The following is a 20,639-nucleotide window of genomic DNA, read 5'->3' as shown; positions in this document are numbered from 1 at the left end:
ATCACAAGAAACCAAAAAGTTTTAAGACCAACCAAATTATACACACTTCTGGTTTTAAGGTTACTAAGCTTTTATATTTCTTTCTTCTTTCGGTCTTGTGTTTTCCAATAAAGCTTCCCACCAAAAATCCACTGCAATTGACAAGTAGAGGGAGAGAGTGGCACCAAAATACCCATTGCACTGCAAAACTTTCCCCATGTAATCGGACTGAACCCAAATCGCGCCGCCAAATCCATTCCAATCTCTCTCTCTCTTCCCCTTTCCCCACAATTTCCCTTTTCATCGATCCCGCCCGGTTAGCGTTAGAACACCATAAATTATTACAAGATTAATTAAACCCCTTAAATACAAATGGGCGTCTCCTTCAAAATCTCGGTAAAGGGTAAAAGGTTTCGTTCAAAGCCGTGTATTACTCGATCCAGGAGCACTGCCGTTGATGATGGCGAACTTAAGGATGAGTCGAGGGTTTTATCGAAGAACGAATCTTCTCTTGCTCCAAAACTTGACGTAAGTGCTTCCGATTTTGCTTTTCCTTGTTCTTGATGTGGAAATCTGATTCAGTGCATTTGGTTGTTGTTTAGAGGGATTTTGATTTTGTTCCTTTGTAGATGAACTCAATGATCCTCCTTATTTTAATCCCTAAACTTTCGTACTTACCTCGTTTCAGTGTTTGTGTTTTCAAATGATGTTTTGTGTTGGCGTCCAACAATTTGTAGTGTTAAACACAAGTTCATGTCATGGGACAAAAGTAGATTTAGTAGACATTTATTGTGAGATCCTACGTCGGTTGGAGAGGGGAATGAAACATTTCTTATAAGGGTGTGGAAACCTTTCCCTAGTAGACGGGTCTTAGAAACCTTGAGGGAAGCTTGAAAGGGAAAGCTCAAAGAGGATAATATCTACTAGCGGTGGGGTTTGGCTGTTACAAATGGTATTAGAGCCAGACACAGGGTGGTGTGCTAGCGAGGACGTTGGCCCCCCAAGGGGGGTGGATTGTGAGATCCCACATCGGTTGGAGAGGAGAACGAAACATTTCTTATAAGGGTGTGGAAACCTCTCCCTAGTAAGACGCGTTTTAAAAAACTTGAGGGAAGCCCAAAGAGTACAATATCTTCTAGCGGTGGGCTTGAGCTGTTACAAATGGTATTAGAGCGAGGCACCAGGCGGTGTGCCAACGAAGACACTGGCGCTCAAGGGGGTGGATTTTGAGATTCCACATCGGTTGGAGAGTGGAATGAAACATTTCTTATAAGGGTGTGGAAACCTCAATCTAGTAGACATGTTTCAAAAACTTTGAGGGGAAACCCGAAAAGGAACGCCCAAAGAGGACAATATCCGCTAGCGGTGGGCTTTGGCTGTTACAAATGGTATCAGAGCTAGTCAACAGACGGTACGTGGCACTGGTGGGAGTAGGGCTAGACTTCTCCCTAGTAGACACGTTATAAAAACCTTGAGAGAAAACCCAAAGAGGATAATATCTACCAGTGGTGGTTTTGGGCTGTTACAAACGGTATTAGAGCCAGGAAACAGGCTGTGTGCCAACGAGGACGCTGGGTGTCACAACCGCCTTATGACACTGGGCCCTCAACGGGAGTGGATTGTGAGATCCCACATTGGTTGGAGAGGGGAACGAAACATTTCTTATAAGGTTGTGGAAACCTCTCCCTAGTATACGCGTTTTAAAAACCTTAAAGGGAAGCTCGAAAGGGGAAGTCCAAAGAAGACAATATATGCTAGCGGTGGGCTTGAGTTGTTACATTTATGTAGAGTTTAAGGATCAAAATAGATCTTCCGAAATTCATAGTTCTAAATGAACATGTTTTGACAGTTCATATACCATATTGAAATTTAAAACTTAATACTAATGATGGTGATGATATAGTGGATTGCTTGTTGTTGTTATCTCAAGAATGAAAGTTATACCAAAACTTCTAATGAGTTTGTATAGCCTAAAGCAAGTCAGTATGATATTAATTCTGTTTACTTGGTATCATAATACACTTGTTCTTGATATAACAGAGTGAAGAAACTGAAAGAAGTGGGGATGTAAATGGGGTGACTGGGTCTTCTTTACATCATCTAATTCCAGGTAATTTCTATCGACTTTAGGCGTTATGTTATTAGATTTGGATTCTTTATGAACAAATGAGTATTGTTCTTTCAGAGAATGGAGTTTCCTTCACATTAAACCTGTTTCGAGATGGATATTCTATCGGAAAGCCATCGGAGGTCGGTTTGAAAATAGCATTACTTCATCTAAGTGGCAAATAGGAAGGAAAATACATCAAAACTAATGCTTAGAATTGTAATCATGTTCTTCAGATTGTGCCTACGCACCCAAATACTCTACAGGACAATTCAAAGTTGGTACTTCCTTATGACAGGAAATCCGAAAACTTGTTTTCTGTAAGTGTCATCTGCTTTCCTTCATATCTCTTCGTTTATGGCATTGTAGATATCAACTAGTTTACGAGACTGTAGTTCATGTTCTTATTTAAAATCGATTACTTGTTGCTACGTAATTAGTAGGTTCTATGCTGAGGACACCCTTGTTCCTTCTTTCTAGTTATCCCTTTTTGTCGTTAATACGAATTTTATGTTTTTGTTTCATAATATAAAACGAATCATCTCTTGAGATCGTTTGCATCATTCTCTTTCTTTTGGGATCTTAAGGTTTTCGAAGTTCGTTAGAGGCGTTCTTATTAAAAGAAAACTTATCTTTTCCCGGGTCGGAAGACTTCGAAACAATTGGTATTGAACAAATTTCTTGTCTCTAGTTTAGCGTTTTTAAAATCTTGAAGAAACATTTTTTGTGAGATCCCACATCGGTTGGGGAGGAGAACGAAACACCCTTTATAAGGGTGTGGAAACCTCTCCCTAGTAGACGCGTTTTAAAAACCTTGAAGGAAAGCTCGAAAGGGAAAGTCCGAAGAGGACAATATCTACTAGCGGTGGGCCTGAGTCATTATATTTTTTTTTCTCTCTAAGAAGTCCAAAGGGTGAATCTAACTTCCTCAGGGTATTTTGTGGTGAAATCGTGTTTTTAGCGAGGCCTCGAGCATGGAATTTTCAAGAGACGCTTCTATTTTATCAATTTTCGGAGTTGTTTCATCTTCATTAGTCACGTCCCTTAATGTATCTAACAGGCATTTTCTTTTGTTCTTTATTATATGTGCTTCAAGGCTATTGAATGTGGCCGATTGCCTGGAGATATTCTTGATGATATACCTTGCAAATATGTTGATGGCACAATTGTTTGTGAGGTGAGTTTATTTGAATTCTGAATTTACTTTTAGGAAGCCTAAAATATGGTTAGGATGATTTAAACTATGTGTATGTTCATATGTTATGTATATTTTCGGTTGATCGAGCCCTTCGTACTTACGTGTCTATAAAGGGTTCACCAAGTCGTTTTTTCTTTTGACAAATGTTTCACCGTCTTGATGGGGTCGTCTCTATGGAATCTTTGATGATCGGTATAAAGGAAAAGTTAGAAGTAATAAACCCCACACTAACAAAAACAATATACAATACGGAAAGGAAATCACCCTAAAAAGGTAAAGTTTTTCTCATGGTGCATAAAGCTATTAACACGAGCGAAAACCTACAGAAAGGAATACCCTACACGACTCTATTTTCGAAAGACAATTAATCCCAGAACCATCTGTTTATATAGTGCATATATACTTACGATTTCTAGTCAAAGATTCTCAATCTTTTCCGATGGTATCTCATTTTTCCTAGGAATGTAAAGAAGTTATTGGACATGACCTTAACGTACCACTCCTTCAAGAACACAAAAGCTCTGCTATGGACAAACCTCATTATGGCTCTCTTTTGGAGTCTATGGAAAGAAAGAAACCAAAGAGTATTCATGGAGAAGACCGTGCCTAAACTTCTTTGAAAATGTTGTTTACCACGCTATTTCTTGGTGTAAATCGTCTAATATTTTTACTTTCTGTAGTTGTACCATTGTACCTCCCTCGTTGTAAATTGAGAAGGTCTTTTGTTAGCATCATGGATAAACACATCACTCTCGGAAATTTCAAACATCAATAAAATTGTCGATTATATATAAAAAAAAAACATATATTTATCCCGATTCTGTTTATCTATGGTTTCATTGCAACTTTCCAGTTCATAATTTTAGAATTCACCGTAATTATGTTCTTGTAGGTGCGAGATTTTCGTGGATGTCCACCCGAACAGGGGCCTGGTGCTCGATCGACTGCTAGTGTCAATAAGATACATCTTAGGATGTCCTTGGAAAATGTGGTAAAAGATATTCCATTAATTTCAGATAATTCATGGACTTATGGCGATCTGATGGTATGTACGACGACTTAATAATCTATAACGAATAATTTTAATAACATCTTGAGGACGTGATACATTTTTTAATTTGTTTTTAATACTTAAGGAAGTGGAGTCCCGGATTCTTAAGGCATTGCAACCGAAACTTAATCTTAACCCTGCTCCTAAGTTCGATAGGCTCTGCAGCATCCCAGTTCCTATGAAGGTGATGCAAATTTCTGATGTTTTATGAAGATAATATCTCCACTCTTTTATGTGTTCAACATTTATTGTTGCTGTCTGCAGCTCAACGTTTCTCATTACGCTGAGCGGAGGAAGCGATCGAGACAGCTTTCGGAAGTATCCGTCTCATCTAATAGTAGGTTCGAGAAGAAGATTTGCATAGACAGAGTATCTGAAAGTTTTAATACCAGGTTGGGAGATTCAGGAGCCGTTTCTGGAAATTTGAGTTTAAATGAGATGTTATCATCAAGATCAAAGAGCTTTACTACTTTGGATGCTTCTCTTCCAGCACAATCGGCTGCATCGATATCTCAGTCTAGGTATTCCGTGGGCAGTGGAACTCCAAGAGGTATGCTCGATCAAGTAGCCGGGTCAGTTCTTAATCCGTCTGGTGTTCCCCCTATGGGGCAAGAAATGATCTCGTATGCGGATAATTTGAAAGCTAATGTCTCTCTTCATGGAAAGAGGGAAACTCAAGATGGGCAAACGTCACCGTTGTCCCGTTTTAATAAGAGACCAAGGCCATCTCTTATAGGCGTCGATGGAATTCAATCGCACCCATTTTCTTCGATGGACGGCCCCCATGGAACTGACCTGAATTGGAAGAATATGTTGCAACAGCAAGAAATAGCGAGAGGTATGCAGTACTCAAACCCAGGAGTTCAAAAATTTTCTCAGCAAATGCTTGAAGGAGTCCTGAATCAGGACTCCGTGAAAATACCGTTTTCTACTGGACAATCGGCTATACGATATGTAGCCAAGGAAGAGCAGTTTGAGTTAGAAAAGATGGACGGACCTGACCTCAGTCGAAGCAAAACCGATATGCAAATGACGGAAACCGAAAACCACCTAGATCCTCAGCATCCACAGGTTCAGCAACGACCTCCACAGCAAGCATTTGTGAGATCTAATCTCTCTCAGCCTCCTTGGAATAGTTTTGGTCAGCATGTGGAGAAGGTAGCAAGAAAGGAGGACCAAGTATCGAAAAGAAAATCAGTTCAAAGTCCTCGTGTGTCGGCAGGAGCTATGGCTCAACCATCGATGTCGAAATCGGGGGAAATCTCTAGTGGCTCAGGTGGACCACAGTATGGAGTGCCTACAAATATTTCAGCACAAAAGGATAAGCCTGGCATTATAACTCATATTGGAGGAACTCCATCCTTGACTTCGAGTGCTAATGATTCGATGCAAAGGCAACATCAAGCCCAATTGGCTGCGAAGCAACGATCAAAATCCCTCCCGAAAACACCAGTAATGAGCGGAGTTGGATCTCCTGCTAGTGTCGGTAATATCAGTGTTCCCCTGAATGCAAATAGTCCTTCAGTTGGAACCCCACCCTTTGCTGGTCTAACCATGATTGAAAGATTCTCAAAGATTGAAATGGTGACTGCAAGGTAAAGTTTGGCTATCCACCTTTACAAGGTTTTGGCTTATCATATGCTCTACAGGACGTTAACACATTTGTTTTGTTGTTTAATCGAAACCGACCGCCGCAGGCATCAGCTCAACCTTAAAAAGAGTAAGGTCAACAACTATCCTATCCGGAAAACAAGTACATTCCCGGCTCACAATCTTGCGACCCATCTGGCAAACTCATCGATTAACAACGACTTAAAAGATGACGATTGTGCGAGGAAGATGTCGAAGTCCCGAACTGGCGGCAGCTTAAATGCCTGCAAAAGAAGGGTGTTAACTTTTATGTTGCAAGACCGTATACCTCAAGGTCTGTAACTTTGTAAGTTTTCAGATAGTTAGTCTTATGTTTAACTCTGCATTTCATTTGAAGCTCTTCTTCACATTCTTCTGCTGCAGGAATGGTTCCGTATGCTACTAGGTTACAATGTCGGGTAATCCTGTCGGAAAAGCCTAACGATGGAATGGTAGCAATTACCTACGAAGATATAGATGATAGCATTTTTTTTGATGTTGAAGATCTTCTTCCGACATTGCCAAATACTGTAAGCTATCATGTTTTGCAGTCAACAAATTTGTGTTCTGTTATGTTACCACATTTTAAGTTATATCCTTCTCCTATGACTATAATAGATCATAAGGAATAATTGACGAAGTAATTGAATTACTGCTTCAAGAGGAGGCCACGAAAACAACCCGCCTCCCAGAAACTTCGGCTTGTACCTCTTTGAACTTGACCCTACCGAAGTAAATGGATCGTTTTTTTTTCTTTTTTCGTTTAAGTAGGCAACTAAGGTACACATGATCTGCACTTACCATTGATTCTTAGTCTTGGGAGGACTTTGGCTCTTGTTAAAGCTGATTTTGCCCGGAAGGGAAAGTCAAAAGAGGACAATATCAGCTAGCGATTGGCTTGGGCTGTTACAAATGGTATCAAAGCCAGACATCGGGCGATGTGCCAGCGAGGAGACTAAGCCCTGAAGGGGGTGGACACGAGACGATGTGCCAGCAAGGACGCTGGATCCTGAAGAGGGGTGGATTGGGAGTTTCCACATCAATTAGAGAAGGGAACGAGTGTCAGTGAGGACGCTTGTTGACACTTGGCCCCGAAGGGAGGTGGATTGTGAGATCTCACGTTGGTTGGAGAGGGAAACGAAACATTCTTTATAATGGTGTGGAAACCTCTCCCTAACAGACACATTTTAAAAACCTTGAGGAGAAGCTCGAAAGGAAAAATCTAAAGAGGACAATATCTGCTAGTGGTGGACTAACTACATAGGATTTAATATCATATTGTTTGAGTTTTCTTTAACACCAAATGTAGTAGGGTTAGACGGTCGTTCTATGAGAATGGTCGACGAGCTCACAAGCTACCTCGAAGTTACGAAGATACTTGAGCATGGCTTGCTTAAATGTTTCTTTTGGATTTCTATGAATACATGCTTTTATTATGAGCTATAAATGTTGTGAATCTGGTGTCTATATGGCTATCCCATCTTTCTGTTCTGACACGAGTATACGTATGTTTTACGATACAGCTTTCGGCAGATTTACTTGTGGAGCAATTATCGTCGTTGGTATGAATCTAAAATTTTATTTGTTTCTTAAATTATTAAGTAGTTATCAACATGCCTTAAAATTTTTGGATGATGCCCAAGGTATAAGATTTGTGTAATTCTGCAGATGGTTCATGAAGGGTATGATCTTATTGAAGATAACATTCAAGTTAGGCCGTCCCGGATGAACCCGTCCCACAGCAGTCATTCAAATGCTGCTGGTCATCCTCATATTAATCCAGCAGTGGAAATGCAGAGTTATGGAGAAGCTTTTCCGGGTCAAATGTCGAATGAAGTTCCGAAGCCGAGCAGTAACAGTAATGCGTCTCTGCTCAACGCCTCCCATAGTCTTCTAGGAAACACAAGGATGTTACCTCCCGGAAACGCTCATGCCATGCAGATGTCTCAAGGAATTTTGGCCGGGGTTTCGTTACCCGTAAGGCCGCAACAGATGGAAGCAGCCCAACCTTCGATGCAACAGGAGCTGCAGCAATCGCCACAGGCATCGCAGCAGCAGAATCAGCAAAACCTGATTCAAACACAGCAGCATCAACAGTTCCAGAGATCGATGATGCTCGGAACAAGCCAGCTTTCCCATTTGAATGCCATTGGTGCGAATTCGAACGTTCAATTGGGTACTAACATGGCGAACAAGTCATCCATTCCGCTTCATCTATTACAGCAGCAGCAGCAACAATCACAAATGCAGAGGAAAATGATTATGGGAGCTGTGGGTATGGGCGGTATGAACAACAACATGGTGGGACTTGGAAGCCTAGGCAGTTCAATGGGTGTAGGAGCCACCAGAGGAATAGGAGGAACTGGACTACAAGCACCCCCCATGGGTTCTATTCCAGCCATGGGCAATGCAGGTCAAAATCCAATGAACTTAACCCAGGCATCTAATTTTAACAACACTCTCAGTCAGCAATTTCGAGCGGGAACGTTAACGGCAGCGCAGGCACAACAAGCTGCTTATAAATTCAGGATGGCGCAGAACCGAGGCATGCTCGGTGCTGCCTCTCAATCGACAATAACTGGAATCCCAGGAGCAAGACAGATGCATTCAAGCTCAGCTGGACTTTCAATGCTTGGACAAGCTCTGAACCGTGCTAGCCTCACCCCAATGCAACGAGCAGTAGTACCTATGGGTCCTCCAAAGTTGACGCCGGGAATAAACCCGTACGTGAGTCAGCAATCGCAGCAAATGCAACAGCAACAACAACCTCAGCAGCAGCAGCTGCTACAACAACCTCAGCAGCAGCAGCAGCAGCAGCTACAACAGCAGCCTGAAACAACACCACCACTTCAGGCTGTCGTTTCGCCACAGCAGGTAGGTTCACCTTCAACCGTGGTGGTCCAACAACTGCAGCAGCAACAGCAGCAACAACAGCAACAGCAGCAATCAGCTAGCCCACAACAAACGAACCAGAGAACTCCGATGAGCCCGCAGCAAATGAGCTCGGGTGCAGTCCATGCCCTTGGCGCTGGCAATCAGGAGGTTTGCCCCGCGAGCCCGCAGTTGAGTTCGCAAACCCTTGGTTCAGTCAGTAGTATTGCAAATTCTCCCATGGACATGCAAGGTGCCAACAAGAGTAACTCTGTAAATAATCCATGAAGTAGAATTGTTTGAGGCTATTAACAATAGAAGTAGATCCTTGAGAACTTATCAAGATATGTACAGTTTAACGGACGAAAAATATGTGTATTAGCAGTGTTTTGTTTTTAGATTATGTGATCCATATAGTGAAAATTGTAAAAATATTATCACTTTTTATTAACTTTTCTAACACTTACGGATTTGTTAGGAAGTTTGTAGAAGAATTCAAGACGAGATAATGAGCTTAAGAAGGGATTGAACCTATGTGGTATTAAATTTTGTCTCGTAACAATATCTTAGTATATATATATATATATATATACACATCAAGACTCTTCATAAACTCTCTAACGTTCATATGAAGTCTAATACAAGGATTACTGTAAAATTTAGAAACTGAAATTGATGTCATGGGTTCATATAAGTATGTTGACACGTGTCCCGTAGTTCTGCACGTGTCACATATATTGATATGTGTGAATTGTTTGTAGATGGATATGCTTATAATATGTTAGGTATATGTTATAATATGTGAATTGTATGATAATACTTACAGTACGATGTGTTCAATGATATGTTTGAGATAGGATACAAGAATGATGCATTAAACGTAATGTAACGACAGAAGTAAGATATGTTCATGGAACGTTAAGGTTGGGGTTTGTATCGAAATGCTATGGATATGAGAGATTGATAAAAACGATATGGTCACGCTCAATTGATAAAAGAATATGATTAGGTTATTGGTAGAAAGAGATAAGATTACGATAGATTGATAGAACGACAGCATTAAGATACGTTCTTGTAACGATATGACTAAGGTACGTTCATGTAACGATATGACTGATAAGTATAAGAACGTTAAAACTATGTTAAGTTAGGAGACATGTTATGTCTCTCAAATTGTATGTAAACAGCATAATATGAATGACATGAAATATATCCCATTAAAATTATATATGATATGAGAACTGAAAAATGAGAAACGATAATATGAATGATGAACGATACATGAAATGTATGAAAAACGATATGAGAAGTATAGAACGCTAGCGGAGTTGTATTAAATGATAATGAAAATGGAAAAATACTGGAACCTCCCGTATTATGTGTGCTCATGCATAGAACAATTCTAGTTTAGGTAAACTCTTAGAAATTATCTAGGATGCAGGAGAGTAAGGACAAAACATGCTTGAATGACTTGTATTGGTATGTGCAAATAATCTTCACTATTAAGAAGCGAGAAAAGTAGGTAAACGTGACTATGTCGTGGGGCGGTTAGATGCAATAACCGGATTATGAACCCTTGTCAAGAAACACTCTCAAAAGGTTTACGCCTTCCCCTCCAACTTTTCTTTCTCCTAATATAAGAGATACAAACAAAGAAGAGGCAGCATGCGTTACCATTGCTTTCATGCCTAGTTGGATTACTAATCTTCCTAGGATGGTGTATTCCATATTTCCACTCTAACTTCCCTTCATAAAAGTGATCAAAGTAACCACCAATGCGCTTACCTTTTAATGCCAAAACAAAATTCAATAGAACCCAAATTCTATCAGAGCATATACACATACTTACCGACAAAGCCGAGCATTTTGATGCATCTGATGATGATGATGATGATGGCGGCCCAATCTTTCTTTCTCCCTTCCGGCAAAATCTTGTGCCATTTCATGCGAGAATTTACAATTCTCCCCGTAGTGACACCTCCCTACGGCATAATAACGGCATCGTTGTTGCTTGTAGCTTTCTTCCGCATGTTGGTTCACTTTAGGATAAAGATTCATTTGGCCCATTGCCAGTCTAGAAGCAGGATGATCAGCCCTGTAAATGCTGGGATGTATATTGTAGCTTACTGGAGGAGGATCGGCTTTCATTTGGGGTTGGCTAAAGTAATTGTTTTGCACTGGATTCACCATGGGCTGAAGTTGATATGGCCGTCTACTATGATCAATGAACACATCTGATTTTGATTGCTTTGTTGGGTTATGTTGACGAGGAGGTTCTCCTGAATTACCGAACAAAGTTTTTTCCTGATGTGGATGAACCGCTTTTCTCGCATCAACGGATAACTTCACCATGGTTTCAGCTAACATCGTTCCTGCTGAAGATAGATTTGACTGAGAGGGATTCTCACTAAATCCTTCTCTCCTTGATTTCCTGAAGCAAAGAGAAACCCGAACAGTTCATCAAACTATTATTGTCTTAACCAAAATAGGAGTACAGGTTGATTGTTTGTTTGTTTGTTTGATACAAAATGATAATACCTGTTTTCATTGTGCGTTTTTCTTTTTTCTTTCTCTACTACACGTGCTTCCCTAGTTGATCTTGCAAGTGATCCCCTAGCATGTTTTTCCATTAAAACTTTTTGCCTTTCTCCTTCATCTTCCCAAGTCTACAATTTCACAACATGGGTTATGTTAAAGAACAGTTGAAACTATAAGAGAAAGGCCCCAACCAAAGGAAGAAAATATGTAACAACTGTAACCTGTCTCATAGTCTTCATCCGATAAAGATTTCGACCCTTGATTAAAAGGGGATGAAGTGGAGGAAGTGGTTTCTCACCCTTACTCCACAATACTTCAATCTGGCTCAGAAAATGAAAAGGGAAAGGTTTGTATAATAAATACTGTTCAAAGGTAACGGAACTCAAGAAGATAACTACTAAAAAATAGCTATGGTTCATCATTAGTCGACAATTAACATACTTGACTTTTAAAAGTCACCTTGGCGATAGCAGAAAGTAGAGTATTAGATATATCTGATTAATAATTAAAGAACAGATTTTGCTGACTTCCAATGACTAAATTGGATGTAGACAGTAAATGAAAGTCAAATAACCTTGCTATTGAGCAGTGGTTCCAGCAATATTATTTGCAATCTAGATCATCTGACAGTTCAAGTACTATATTCTTCGCATGATTACGACTTTTTTTCCACTGGTTTGTGAAAAAATTACTAAGTTATGCACTGTGCTCACCGTAAATGTATGTTGTTGTTTAGAAGCACCATAACTTTCTTTCACAATGCGGCCTGCAACAGTTCTTGTTCCACACGAAGGACCTATGGAGCTCCTAGATGCTATATTGTACCTGAATGATGAATATCCCAATAAAGAAACCATCCATGAAATCAATTGTTCCAAGTAAGATTAAAACCTCTTATCATTCTCACGGATAAAATTTGCTGTTGAATTATTGGTCCTCGGCTCGTTATAGAAATAAAGGAGATTAATGAAATTTAAATGCTTACATCTCGTATACTTTTTGTTCAAACATAACAACATCACCCATGCAAGCATCACCTGCATCAAACGAATATCAGAAACGACAGAACAGAGATAGTTATTATCAATTCAAGTATATTGGACACTAAAAGACGAGCTAGAAGAATTTCTTAAGAATGCTTGGTCCGGCAGACAAATCAAACAAACTAGAAGTAAAGTTAATGATCAATCATCACTAGAAAAATCAGCAACATATTAAAATGAGAATAACATATAAATTGTTCTAGATGTTCAAACAGCCATAGAATCCGCACTATGTAACTGAGATCATACCTTTACAATTTACTGTAAAGCTGTACTCTGGATATTTCTTCTCCCCTCCACCATTTAAAATCCTGAAAATAATTGAGAAGGAAAATGAAAAGAAATTTGCCGTTAGCCATAGACTCCTTTGAAATCCATTTTTATCCTACCATACATACAATACAAACTTACTCCAAATGCTCGTTGATACGCTGAATGAGTACATCTTTGGTTCCTGTTAGTCTCAATCCATTCTTTCTTAGATAAGCCTTGCATTGCTCTACCTTGAGTTTCTCTAGCTTACCAGCTGGGCTCAAAGGATGATAGAGAAATGTGTTATGTGAGGAACAAGGAGAGACTAAAGAACAATGTCAACTTCCGTTTTCAGAGTCCATTTGGTAGAAAGAACGGAAGTATTTTCTAGTGCTTTCTCCTCTCAACTAATGGATACATATAAGGAGGAACGGCAATCCGTAGGTGAAAGAAAACGTAACTCTAAACTGGACACAAATTCATAATACTTCAACAATACCTAACAGATAGAGTACATCGATTATTTAAAAGAAACGCAAAAAGCGGAAGGAAAGAAGCTTACAAGTCCCGATTTCTAATGGCGTTCTCTGTTCGTAAATGAACCAAATATGAAAAAAAATTAGGTAACCCATTCAAAATCTTTGACTGACCTTTGATGATCGATAGCACTTCACTAATATCTTTTTCATCATTTTCATTTAGATTCAGAACCTCTGGCGCTACATAATCTAAGTATTCTTGCGCGATCAGTTCCCTATCTTCAACTTCCCTGCAGAATGCAAACAACCTAATGAACTCGAGCTCTACATCGATTAATCAAATATAATAGTTGACCGCAGCGAAAAAGATTCGAAATCTGTTAAAAGATTCAAATACTTACGACGACTTCGATTTCTTCCTGATCGAGATCCTTGAAACCTTGGAATTGGTATCTTCCTCAAAGCTGTAACTCGGATCACATTCCGAATCATCAGAATCACACTGGTCGTCTAATTCTCCATGCTCATCGATAAATTCTTCTAGTTCGAAGCGACGCGGATCAGTGACGAAACTCCCAGAAAACGCCATCAAAATATATTACTTCTCCGTTCGATGCGGTTTCGGATAGATATCGTTTTGCTCTGCTCCCAATCGTATATAACGGGGGAAATGAATGAATAAAAAGAAACATTAAGGAAAAATTTCAAATTGCAACGGCTAGTAGCCAAGGACGAAGGCAAATGAAAATTGGGCCTGATAATACGGTTTTGGGCTTTACAACAAAGACCGGACCGGAATCATGGGCTTGGTAGCACATCAGCCCATTTCAGAAATATTAAAAAATGACCTACTTATTAAGTTTATATATATTTTTTATATATAGGTTGTATTTATGTATTTGTTTATTATTATTGTAAATGAGTTTGGAAAATACTGAAATTAATTTGAAGATGATTGATTGCTTTATCCAATCTTTTGCCCAAACTATCGACTAAACTTTGAACCATACAATTTATGGAAGGGCTCTTGTTATGCCTTAACCCGAGGTCTTCTTAACCCGAGGTCTTCATGTCTACTCTTCTCTGCCCACAACCCAAGAAGTTGGCTTTGTCAATACAACATTAGTGAGTCCCCTTAATTTTATGCCGACTCCATCCTTGGGCTAACTTTTTGGGAAGTCCGTTCCCACCCCACTCTGGCCTGCACTTTCATCTCTCTTAGTGTGGCCAGCACTGAGTGTTTCTGAGTTGTCGGTCATAAAAAGCTAATCTAACCATTTATTTTCTTACCGTAAACTTGAACCATACAATTTCTATGTTAGAACTATATATATAAAAAAAAATGCTTGTTAAAGAGCATATTACTAAAATTTATTTACTGTGTTTGGATAATTTGCCCTCATAACCACACAAGCTCGCCTTAAATAGAATGGTTATCTTAGTTATTATGTTGTACCCTAATCCGAGTCCCCATTCTGCTTTTCTCCGCTCGCAACCCAAGAATATGGCTTTGCCAACACAATATTAGGGTCGTCCCCTTCATTTCATGTTGATTTCGACCCCGGGCTGGCTTTTTGGGAAGCCCGTTCCTATTGTGCTCATGGCTCGACTAGCATACCAGCGGTAGTGAAAATTCTCTGTTCCCTGGTCAAAGACTTAGTTGGATGCGAGATCTACACTATGAAGAGCAGTACAAACGTAGATGATATCATCACAATCTCTCTTTTGCTAGGGATGCTTAATGCCACTTCACCAACTGGCTCATATCTCTCGGTGTGGTCAACCCTGAGTGTTTCCAAGTTGTGAGGCTTACACCCATTCGCATTATCAAGATTATCCTACTACGAGCTTAGAAGATAGACCATCTACTTTTACCTAGTCCTTTTATAGGAAGCTTTCAACCAATCGGTGTGGTCAACCCTGAGTGTTTCCAAGTTGTGAGTGTTTCCAAGTTGTGAGGCTTACACCCATTCGCATTATCAAGATTATCCTACTACGAGCTTAGAAGATAGACCATCTACTTTTACCTAGTCCTTTTATAGGAAGCTTTCAACCAATCGGTGTGGTCAACCCTGAGTGTTTCCAAGTTGTGAGTGTTTCCAAGTTGTGAGGCTTACACCCATTCGCATTATCAAGATTATCCTACTACGAGCTTAGAAGATAGACCATCTACTTTTACCTAGTCCTTTTATAGGAAGCTTTCAACCAATCGCTTAGAACCTTAACCAGGTTTGCTAGCCCTAACTTATATCGACAACTTACAAGTTTGATAATATTCTTATTTGAATTCCTATCTCGAACAAACATGAGCCAACTTGAGCAAAATTCAATTGGTTAAAACGCCTTCAACCAAGAAGTCAGTAAGTCAATAGTTCATGACAAACTTAAAAATGAAAAAAAAAGAAGGAACATTCTTCAAGTTCATCATCTTACACTTATTTCACTAAAATTTTCTTTTTGCAAGCAGCTTACAGGGAGGGACTCGTTCAGACATACTTTTCAAACCGTACGGCATCATATACAAGTACGAGTAAAGGCGTGAAAATCTGAAAGACATAAATCTTTTAAGTTGTCAACCTGAATTATGCCAAAGAAAGACTAATAAAATAAATATAACGGTATTTTTTAATGTATAAAGAACAAAAAATGTAGTATATTGGGAGGAGGTAACTAAAATGTGAATAAACATGTTTTTCTCTACTCAATCTGGATTACTAGGTTTAACATCGCTCTTACAGTTGTACAGGCAGCACCGCCCCCACTTGGAGCTATATAACCAAAAACACTATTTTTCAGTTACCATCTTAGCCATTAAGTAAATCTAGAAGTCACCTCTAGCCCAGTTTCACGTCTCTGATGTCTGAGCCGATTATAAGCCAAAGGTAAAAAGCAAGAGAAGCCTGAAAATGAGTCAAGGATTTATGTGGAACGGCAACCAAATCACCAGAGCTTTGATTTGAACCAGAATAGGAGGAATACGACTCCGAACACGATAGCAACGGGAGCCCACTTCCGAATTAAAGCCTGGGTTCAAAATTTTTAAGAAATGAAAAATTAAGCATTAGAACTGTCAATTAAAATGAGGTTTTCAACAAACTTTCCATGTAGATAGCATCCTAAGAGATACTGACAATGTTTATGAGGTCAGTTAACAAAAAATCATGCACAATTTTGGATTACAGTCCAAATGCTCGTGAAACTGGAAAATTTTACAAAAAAAATTCTGTTGAAGATGTCGGTCTGTATACGAGACCTCACAACAGGATAAATCATTGATATTTATTTATAATTCAGTATCTATACTACTTTCAACTACCAAGGGTCAGATTATAAGGCACCCAGTGAAATAGAATACAAGTTCTTTGTTTCTTTATGCATATTTGCATAGAATGAACTCCATAAGATACCATCCATCAAGCTTCGTCCTATAAGGTTAGGCGTTGGAAGTGAGAGGTTTGAAATCTTGAAGAATTGGTATCTTTTCAAGTGAAGCAGGTAATTTCGAGTTCAACTCCAAGGCCACCAGCCTGATATCCCATTATCAAAGCTCAATTAGGAGGGTAAGTTCGCTAAAAAAGTTTAGCTTCAAATTTGATCTAAGGTGTCTAACACTCAAAATAGAATTCAAATATGAAACCTCTTCCTCTGTAACATTTTTAGGCTCTGTTTCCAAGAACCAAGATGATGTTGTAGACTAGCTCACAGAGATGCGTTCGAGAGGGTGGCTTAAAGGCAATGCTAGAAGATTGCAGAAAGTATACCCAGTTCCTGGTCCATTTGGTTCGAGAGATAATGGGATTTTTAATAATTTTTGTTGAAGTCTTGATGGTTTTTGGCTAAATTGACAGCAGACAGCTTCCACTTGGAGTGCCAAACGTAAGGATTTTCATAACTGAAGCTTTTTGGTTAGTGTAGGTTGGAGGGGAGTTTTTCTAGCCTCCTAGGCAAAGGATTCCTGTTCCCTCTGGCTTTTAAGCAGTATACGCTTTTTGGTTCAATGGTATTCTCTGTTTCTTATTTTCTAAACAACTATACCAGTACAACCTTCAATGATTCAGGTTTTAGATAGAAAAGGGAGATACCATACACAAAGAATCCATGTTATCAGAAAATAGCTTCATGAGCAACGTCAAAATCATGCAAAAGTTTTACTTGATGATGATACGTTTAACCCTTGTCGAAAGATTATTTTACATCGAAATCATGCAAAAGTTCACATTCTGAAGGCAATCATTCAACTTCGACAGAATTTAAAGCAAATCAAATAATATGACTAACCTGTCGGTTTAAATCTCTGGCCTTGTCCGCATATATGCGGGATTCAGATGTCAACCTACTTGACATTTGACTGACCTCTGCAAAATTTAAATAGTTTAAAATTAGAAAGTTATCATCTTTGACATTGCTGAATCATGATTCTGCAAACCCCTTCAAGAAGGCCGTAGGGCAATTTATCTCTCCCAACATAAATTAATGTAATCATGCTAATCATTTCAGATGGCAAAGATCCTCACACACCTAGAAACTGGGAACAATGTGATTTAGTTTGTAGTGGTAGTTGAACAACTCACATTGTCAGAAAACAAAGGAACCATAATGCTTTATCACATACATTTTACTATAGGATAATACATGACCACACTTTAATAAAATTAGAAAATAAAAGGAAAAGGAAAATCTTACGGTCTAACTTTTCACCAACGCCAAGAACTTCCTGAACATTGCGAGTCATTATTTGGTGGACTTCATAAAGTTCATCATTCAACTTTGCAATATTACGTTGAGTCCGTGTATCCTGGTACAGTTTCTTGGTCTTCTGTATGTAAGTATCTGTTCAACATAAAGGGGGTGGAGGTGGGAATCAAGGGCAAAAGGAAAGTAAATAAGCTTAAAGGTTCAAATTGCATATGAATTATTTATATAAATCCAAGGCATACCAAATTTAATGAACGCATAAGGCCTAGCAGCGGTTTCAATTTGAGCCCCATTAACACGTTCAAATTCATTCTTCAGGTCTTCAAGGTATTGAAAGGCAAGTTTCTTTGGATACGCGCGATCACACATAGTCAAATAACAGACCCTTCCTTCAATTATATAGCTAAAAACTCGTCAAGGTAAAATACCGTCTGTCAAGAACATAATTCTGAACTAACAATCTTCTAAACAGTTTAATGTGATAAACCATAATTTCCAAAGCCTTGACAAAAGACATTCATATGTTGATTGCTATACACATTGAACTCAAGTGGTAAAGTCAAATAAGTTTTCATATTCAATGTCAACCTCATTCGTCTGTAAAACCCAAAACTTTTTCAGCAAGCTACCGTCAAAATGACAGGATAAATTTAGTTTGTCCAGGCCCCAGGGTCAGTTTAACTATCATTCGTGTTTCTTTTCCACAACAAGGTTCGAACAGAAATAAGGATAACCTTATTTCCATTTTAGCCTCTCACATGCCACAACAAATCAGAATGGGTGTGAAGACTGAGGAGTAAACAGCAAAGCTCTTTCCTAAATTATTAAGTAAGATATACCCTATGGCATCAAGGACATGCAGATACAAAAATTCAAAACACAGCAAACTAGACTGCCAATGAATACGATAAGTTAAATGTAAAAGGCCAATCACGTATGGATACTGAAAAACATATGGGCCTGTCTCGATAGACATTCTTGAGGCCTCATTTTGACCTCTTGATAAGTTCTTAAACAGAGCCTTCACTTGCTGCTTGTAGAATTCTGCATCTTGCATATCACGGCCATCATCCAGTCCCTCTGCTAGAGGAAGACCATCAGTAACACGAGCAATCATTGTAAGCTTCACCATCTTCAGTTCGATCCGTCCCCCAACTAAGGATAAAATCATTGTACTATGTCAGCTACGATAACTTACAGAAGATGGCAAACAAGCCGAGTCTGATCGGAGTGTTTCCATGTAGATAACTCAGCTAAGGATCAGGCATATAATAATGATAAGGTTCAAAATCATTGTAGAATTAGTAACTAGCAAAAAGAATTATCAATAAGGTAGTTTTCTTGAGACAGTATTTGTTCCAAAATGAGTTCATATTCAAGATCGAAAAGGTCTTTATTTACAAACTCATCTTCTTAATTATCGTATTATTCAAGTTCTAAAAATTAGTCGAACCCACCGTGGCCACAAGTTAAATACAACTCCTTAAAAACTTTATAAAGTACCACTGTTAGAATATTCGAAAAAGAAGTTATTCCAATTTCCAACCATCGCCCATTTTCTCTATTCTAATTCAAACATTCCATTTCTATACCGGTACTGTAACCCTTCGAATCCACAATGCGACTCCATTAACGTACAGAGATAACAATAAACCAAAGCAAGAGAACATCGATGTGGATCTCGTCGTTATCGCTCCAATTTGGTTAGAAATAGACGTTTCACATCAAGCAAACCCGATCCCAGAGAATTGATCCACTCTTTTCTGCCAGAATTCGAAAAGAAACCAAATCCCAACAATCATTCAAAAACGTAGTCCAAAATAAAGGAGTTCAACATTTCCTACGGAATACAATAGGAATTCTATCTGACCGATAAACTGATCAATCAATCTCCCATAGATCGCCGGAAACTGAAAACCCATAAATGTCCAATTCCCTCGAGAAAACAACGAAAAAAGATAAAATAATCAGAGAGAGAACAAAAATTATAGCGATAGTACCAGGCTATAACATTGGGGGGTTCCCCTTCCAAAGATCCGAGGAACCGTGATGACGATGGAGGAGAAGGTAGGGTTAGTGAAAGAACAGGAATTGGATGGGAATTGGATTACCGTCCGCGCGGTGTGTAAAGCTCAGGGTCCGATCGAGTCTCCTAAAATGGAGCCATTGCTCTAGCCACAAGCAAAATGTCCTTCAAATTTTAATTTATATTGTAAATTTATTTTTTAAATATGTATAAACACTAAACATAAAATTTAACCGATCAGTTAAATCTTTTTTTTTTTTTTTTTTTAAAAATTAGTATATATCACAGATTTATTGAACAAAATTTGGATGAAAGATCTTAGATACAAAATCAAAATTAAAAAATCAAATATATTTTTAAAATAATTTATAAATTTAGAGACTAAATTTATAATTTTTTTTATTATTATTAATTTTAATTTTCACTCTCACATTTTTATTTAATGCTAAAATAATTGCTTAATTCGGTATCGTATACAATTTATTAATATTAAATATCAAATTCATGCATTTATTACCGGATGATCTAAGTCTTGTTGGATGAAAGTACCACATCGACTAATTTAGGATGATCATAGATTTATAATCGAGGAATACTCTCTCCATTGGCATGAGACCTTCTAGAGAAAGCCCAAAGCAAAGCAAAGTCATGAAAACTTAGGCTCAAAGTGGACAATATCATATCATTGTGGAGAGTCGTGTTCGTTTAACATAGTATTAGAGTCATGCCCTAAACTTAGTGGACTATCATACCATTGTGGAGTCGTGTTCT

The 20,639-nt window shown here is 38.6% G+C and overlaps 3 protein-coding genes across 6 annotated transcripts; 1 reads left to right on the top strand and 2 right to left on the bottom strand.

Moving 5' to 3' along the window:
• Positions 1-87: 87 nt before the first annotated feature.
• LOC111807159 lies at positions 88-9,365 on the top strand. Its single transcript, XM_023692748.1, has 12 exons — positions 88-507; positions 2,020-2,089; positions 2,165-2,229; positions 2,323-2,406; positions 3,183-3,263; positions 4,177-4,329; positions 4,421-4,519; positions 4,600-5,930; positions 6,033-6,259; positions 6,349-6,494; positions 7,488-7,526; positions 7,633-9,365. The coding sequence occupies exons 1-12, from the start codon at positions 352-354 to the stop codon at positions 9,121-9,123; spliced, it is 3,942 nt and encodes a 1,313-aa protein (XP_023548516.1). The 5' UTR covers positions 88-351; the 3' UTR covers positions 9,124-9,365.
• Positions 9,366-10,296: 931 nt separating this feature from the next.
• On the bottom strand, positions 10,297-13,797 carry LOC111807361 (zinc finger CCCH domain-containing protein 62-like). Of its 2 annotated transcripts, none has more exons than XM_023693059.1 (9): positions 13,549-13,797; positions 13,319-13,437; positions 12,828-12,942; positions 12,666-12,727; positions 12,359-12,410; positions 12,087-12,198; positions 11,595-11,693; positions 11,374-11,501; positions 10,297-11,266 (listed from the first exon to the last, which is right to left on the bottom strand). In XM_023693059.1, the coding sequence occupies exons 1-9, from the start codon at positions 13,734-13,736 to the stop codon at positions 10,681-10,683; spliced, it is 1,461 nt and encodes a 486-aa protein (XP_023548827.1). In that variant the 5' UTR covers positions 13,737-13,797; the 3' UTR covers positions 10,297-10,680. The 2 variants fall into 2 exon arrangements, with proteins under 2 accessions (XP_023548827.1, XP_023548826.1); XM_023693058.1 differs by having other exon boundaries at positions 12,828-12,993; positions 13,549-13,783.
• Positions 13,798-15,733: 1,936 nt separating this feature from the next.
• LOC111807604 (25.3 kDa vesicle transport protein-like) lies at positions 15,734-20,033 on the bottom strand. Of its 3 annotated transcripts, none has more exons than XM_023693398.1 (6): positions 19,843-20,033; positions 18,787-18,997; positions 18,085-18,245; positions 17,831-17,977; positions 17,426-17,502; positions 15,734-16,171 (listed from the first exon to the last, which is right to left on the bottom strand). In XM_023693398.1, exons 2-6 carry the CDS (start codon positions 18,972-18,974, stop codon positions 16,088-16,090), a joined length of 657 nt encoding a protein of 218 aa, XP_023549166.1. In that variant the 5' UTR covers positions 18,975-18,997; positions 19,843-20,033; the 3' UTR covers positions 15,734-16,087. The 3 variants fall into 3 exon arrangements, with proteins under 3 accessions (XP_023549166.1, XP_023549165.1, XP_023549167.1); XM_023693397.1 differs by lacking the exon at positions 19,843-20,033 and adding an exon at positions 19,713-19,811; XM_023693399.1 differs by lacking the exon at positions 19,843-20,033 and adding an exon at positions 19,435-19,605.
• Positions 20,034-20,639: the final 606 nt, after the last annotated feature.

Source organism: Cucurbita pepo, chromosome LG12, assembly GCF_002806865.2.
Source record: "Cucurbita pepo subsp. pepo cultivar mu-cu-16 chromosome LG12, ASM280686v2, whole genome shotgun sequence".
Taxonomy (NCBI): domain Eukaryota; kingdom Viridiplantae; phylum Streptophyta; class Magnoliopsida; order Cucurbitales; family Cucurbitaceae; genus Cucurbita; species Cucurbita pepo.
The sequence above is the reverse complement of the archived record's forward strand: the minus strand, read 5'-3'. Positions and strand labels throughout refer to the sequence as shown.

Coding starts and splice junctions, on each gene's coding strand:
- LOC111807159 (XM_023692748.1), top strand. CDS start 352: ATGGGCGTCTCCTTCAAAATCTCGGTAAAGGGTAAAAGGTTTCGTTCA. Junction 2,090..2,164: donor TTTACATCATCTAATTCCAG/GTAATTTCTATC, acceptor TTGTTCTTTCAG/AGAATGGAGTTTCCTTCACA. Junction 5,931..6,032: donor ATTGAAATGGTGACTGCAAG/GTAAAGTTTGGC, acceptor CGACCGCCGCAG/GCATCAGCTCAACCTTAAAA.
- LOC111807361 (XM_023693058.1), bottom strand. CDS start 13,736: ATGGCGTTTTCTGGGAGTTTCGTCACTGATCCGCGTCGCTTCGAACTA. Junction 11,694..12,086: donor AACAACAACATACATTTACG/GTGAGCACAGTG, acceptor TTTCTGAGCCAG/ATTGAAGTATTGTGGAGTAA. Junction 11,502..11,594: donor GGATGAAGACTATGAGACAG/GTTACAGTTGTT, acceptor GTGAAATTGTAG/ACTTGGGAAGATGAAGGAGA.
- LOC111807604 (XM_023693397.1), bottom strand. CDS start 19,764: ATGGGTTTTCAGTTTCCGGCGATCTATGGGAGATTGATTGATCAGTTT. Junction 18,246..18,786: donor ACAGGCCCATATGTTTTTCA/GTATCCATACGT, acceptor ACGAGTTTTTAG/CTATATAATTGAAGGAAGGG. Junction 16,172..17,425: donor CCAGAGATTTAAACCGACAG/GTTAGTCATATT, acceptor TTTTGAACCCAG/GCTTTAATTCGGAAGTGGGC.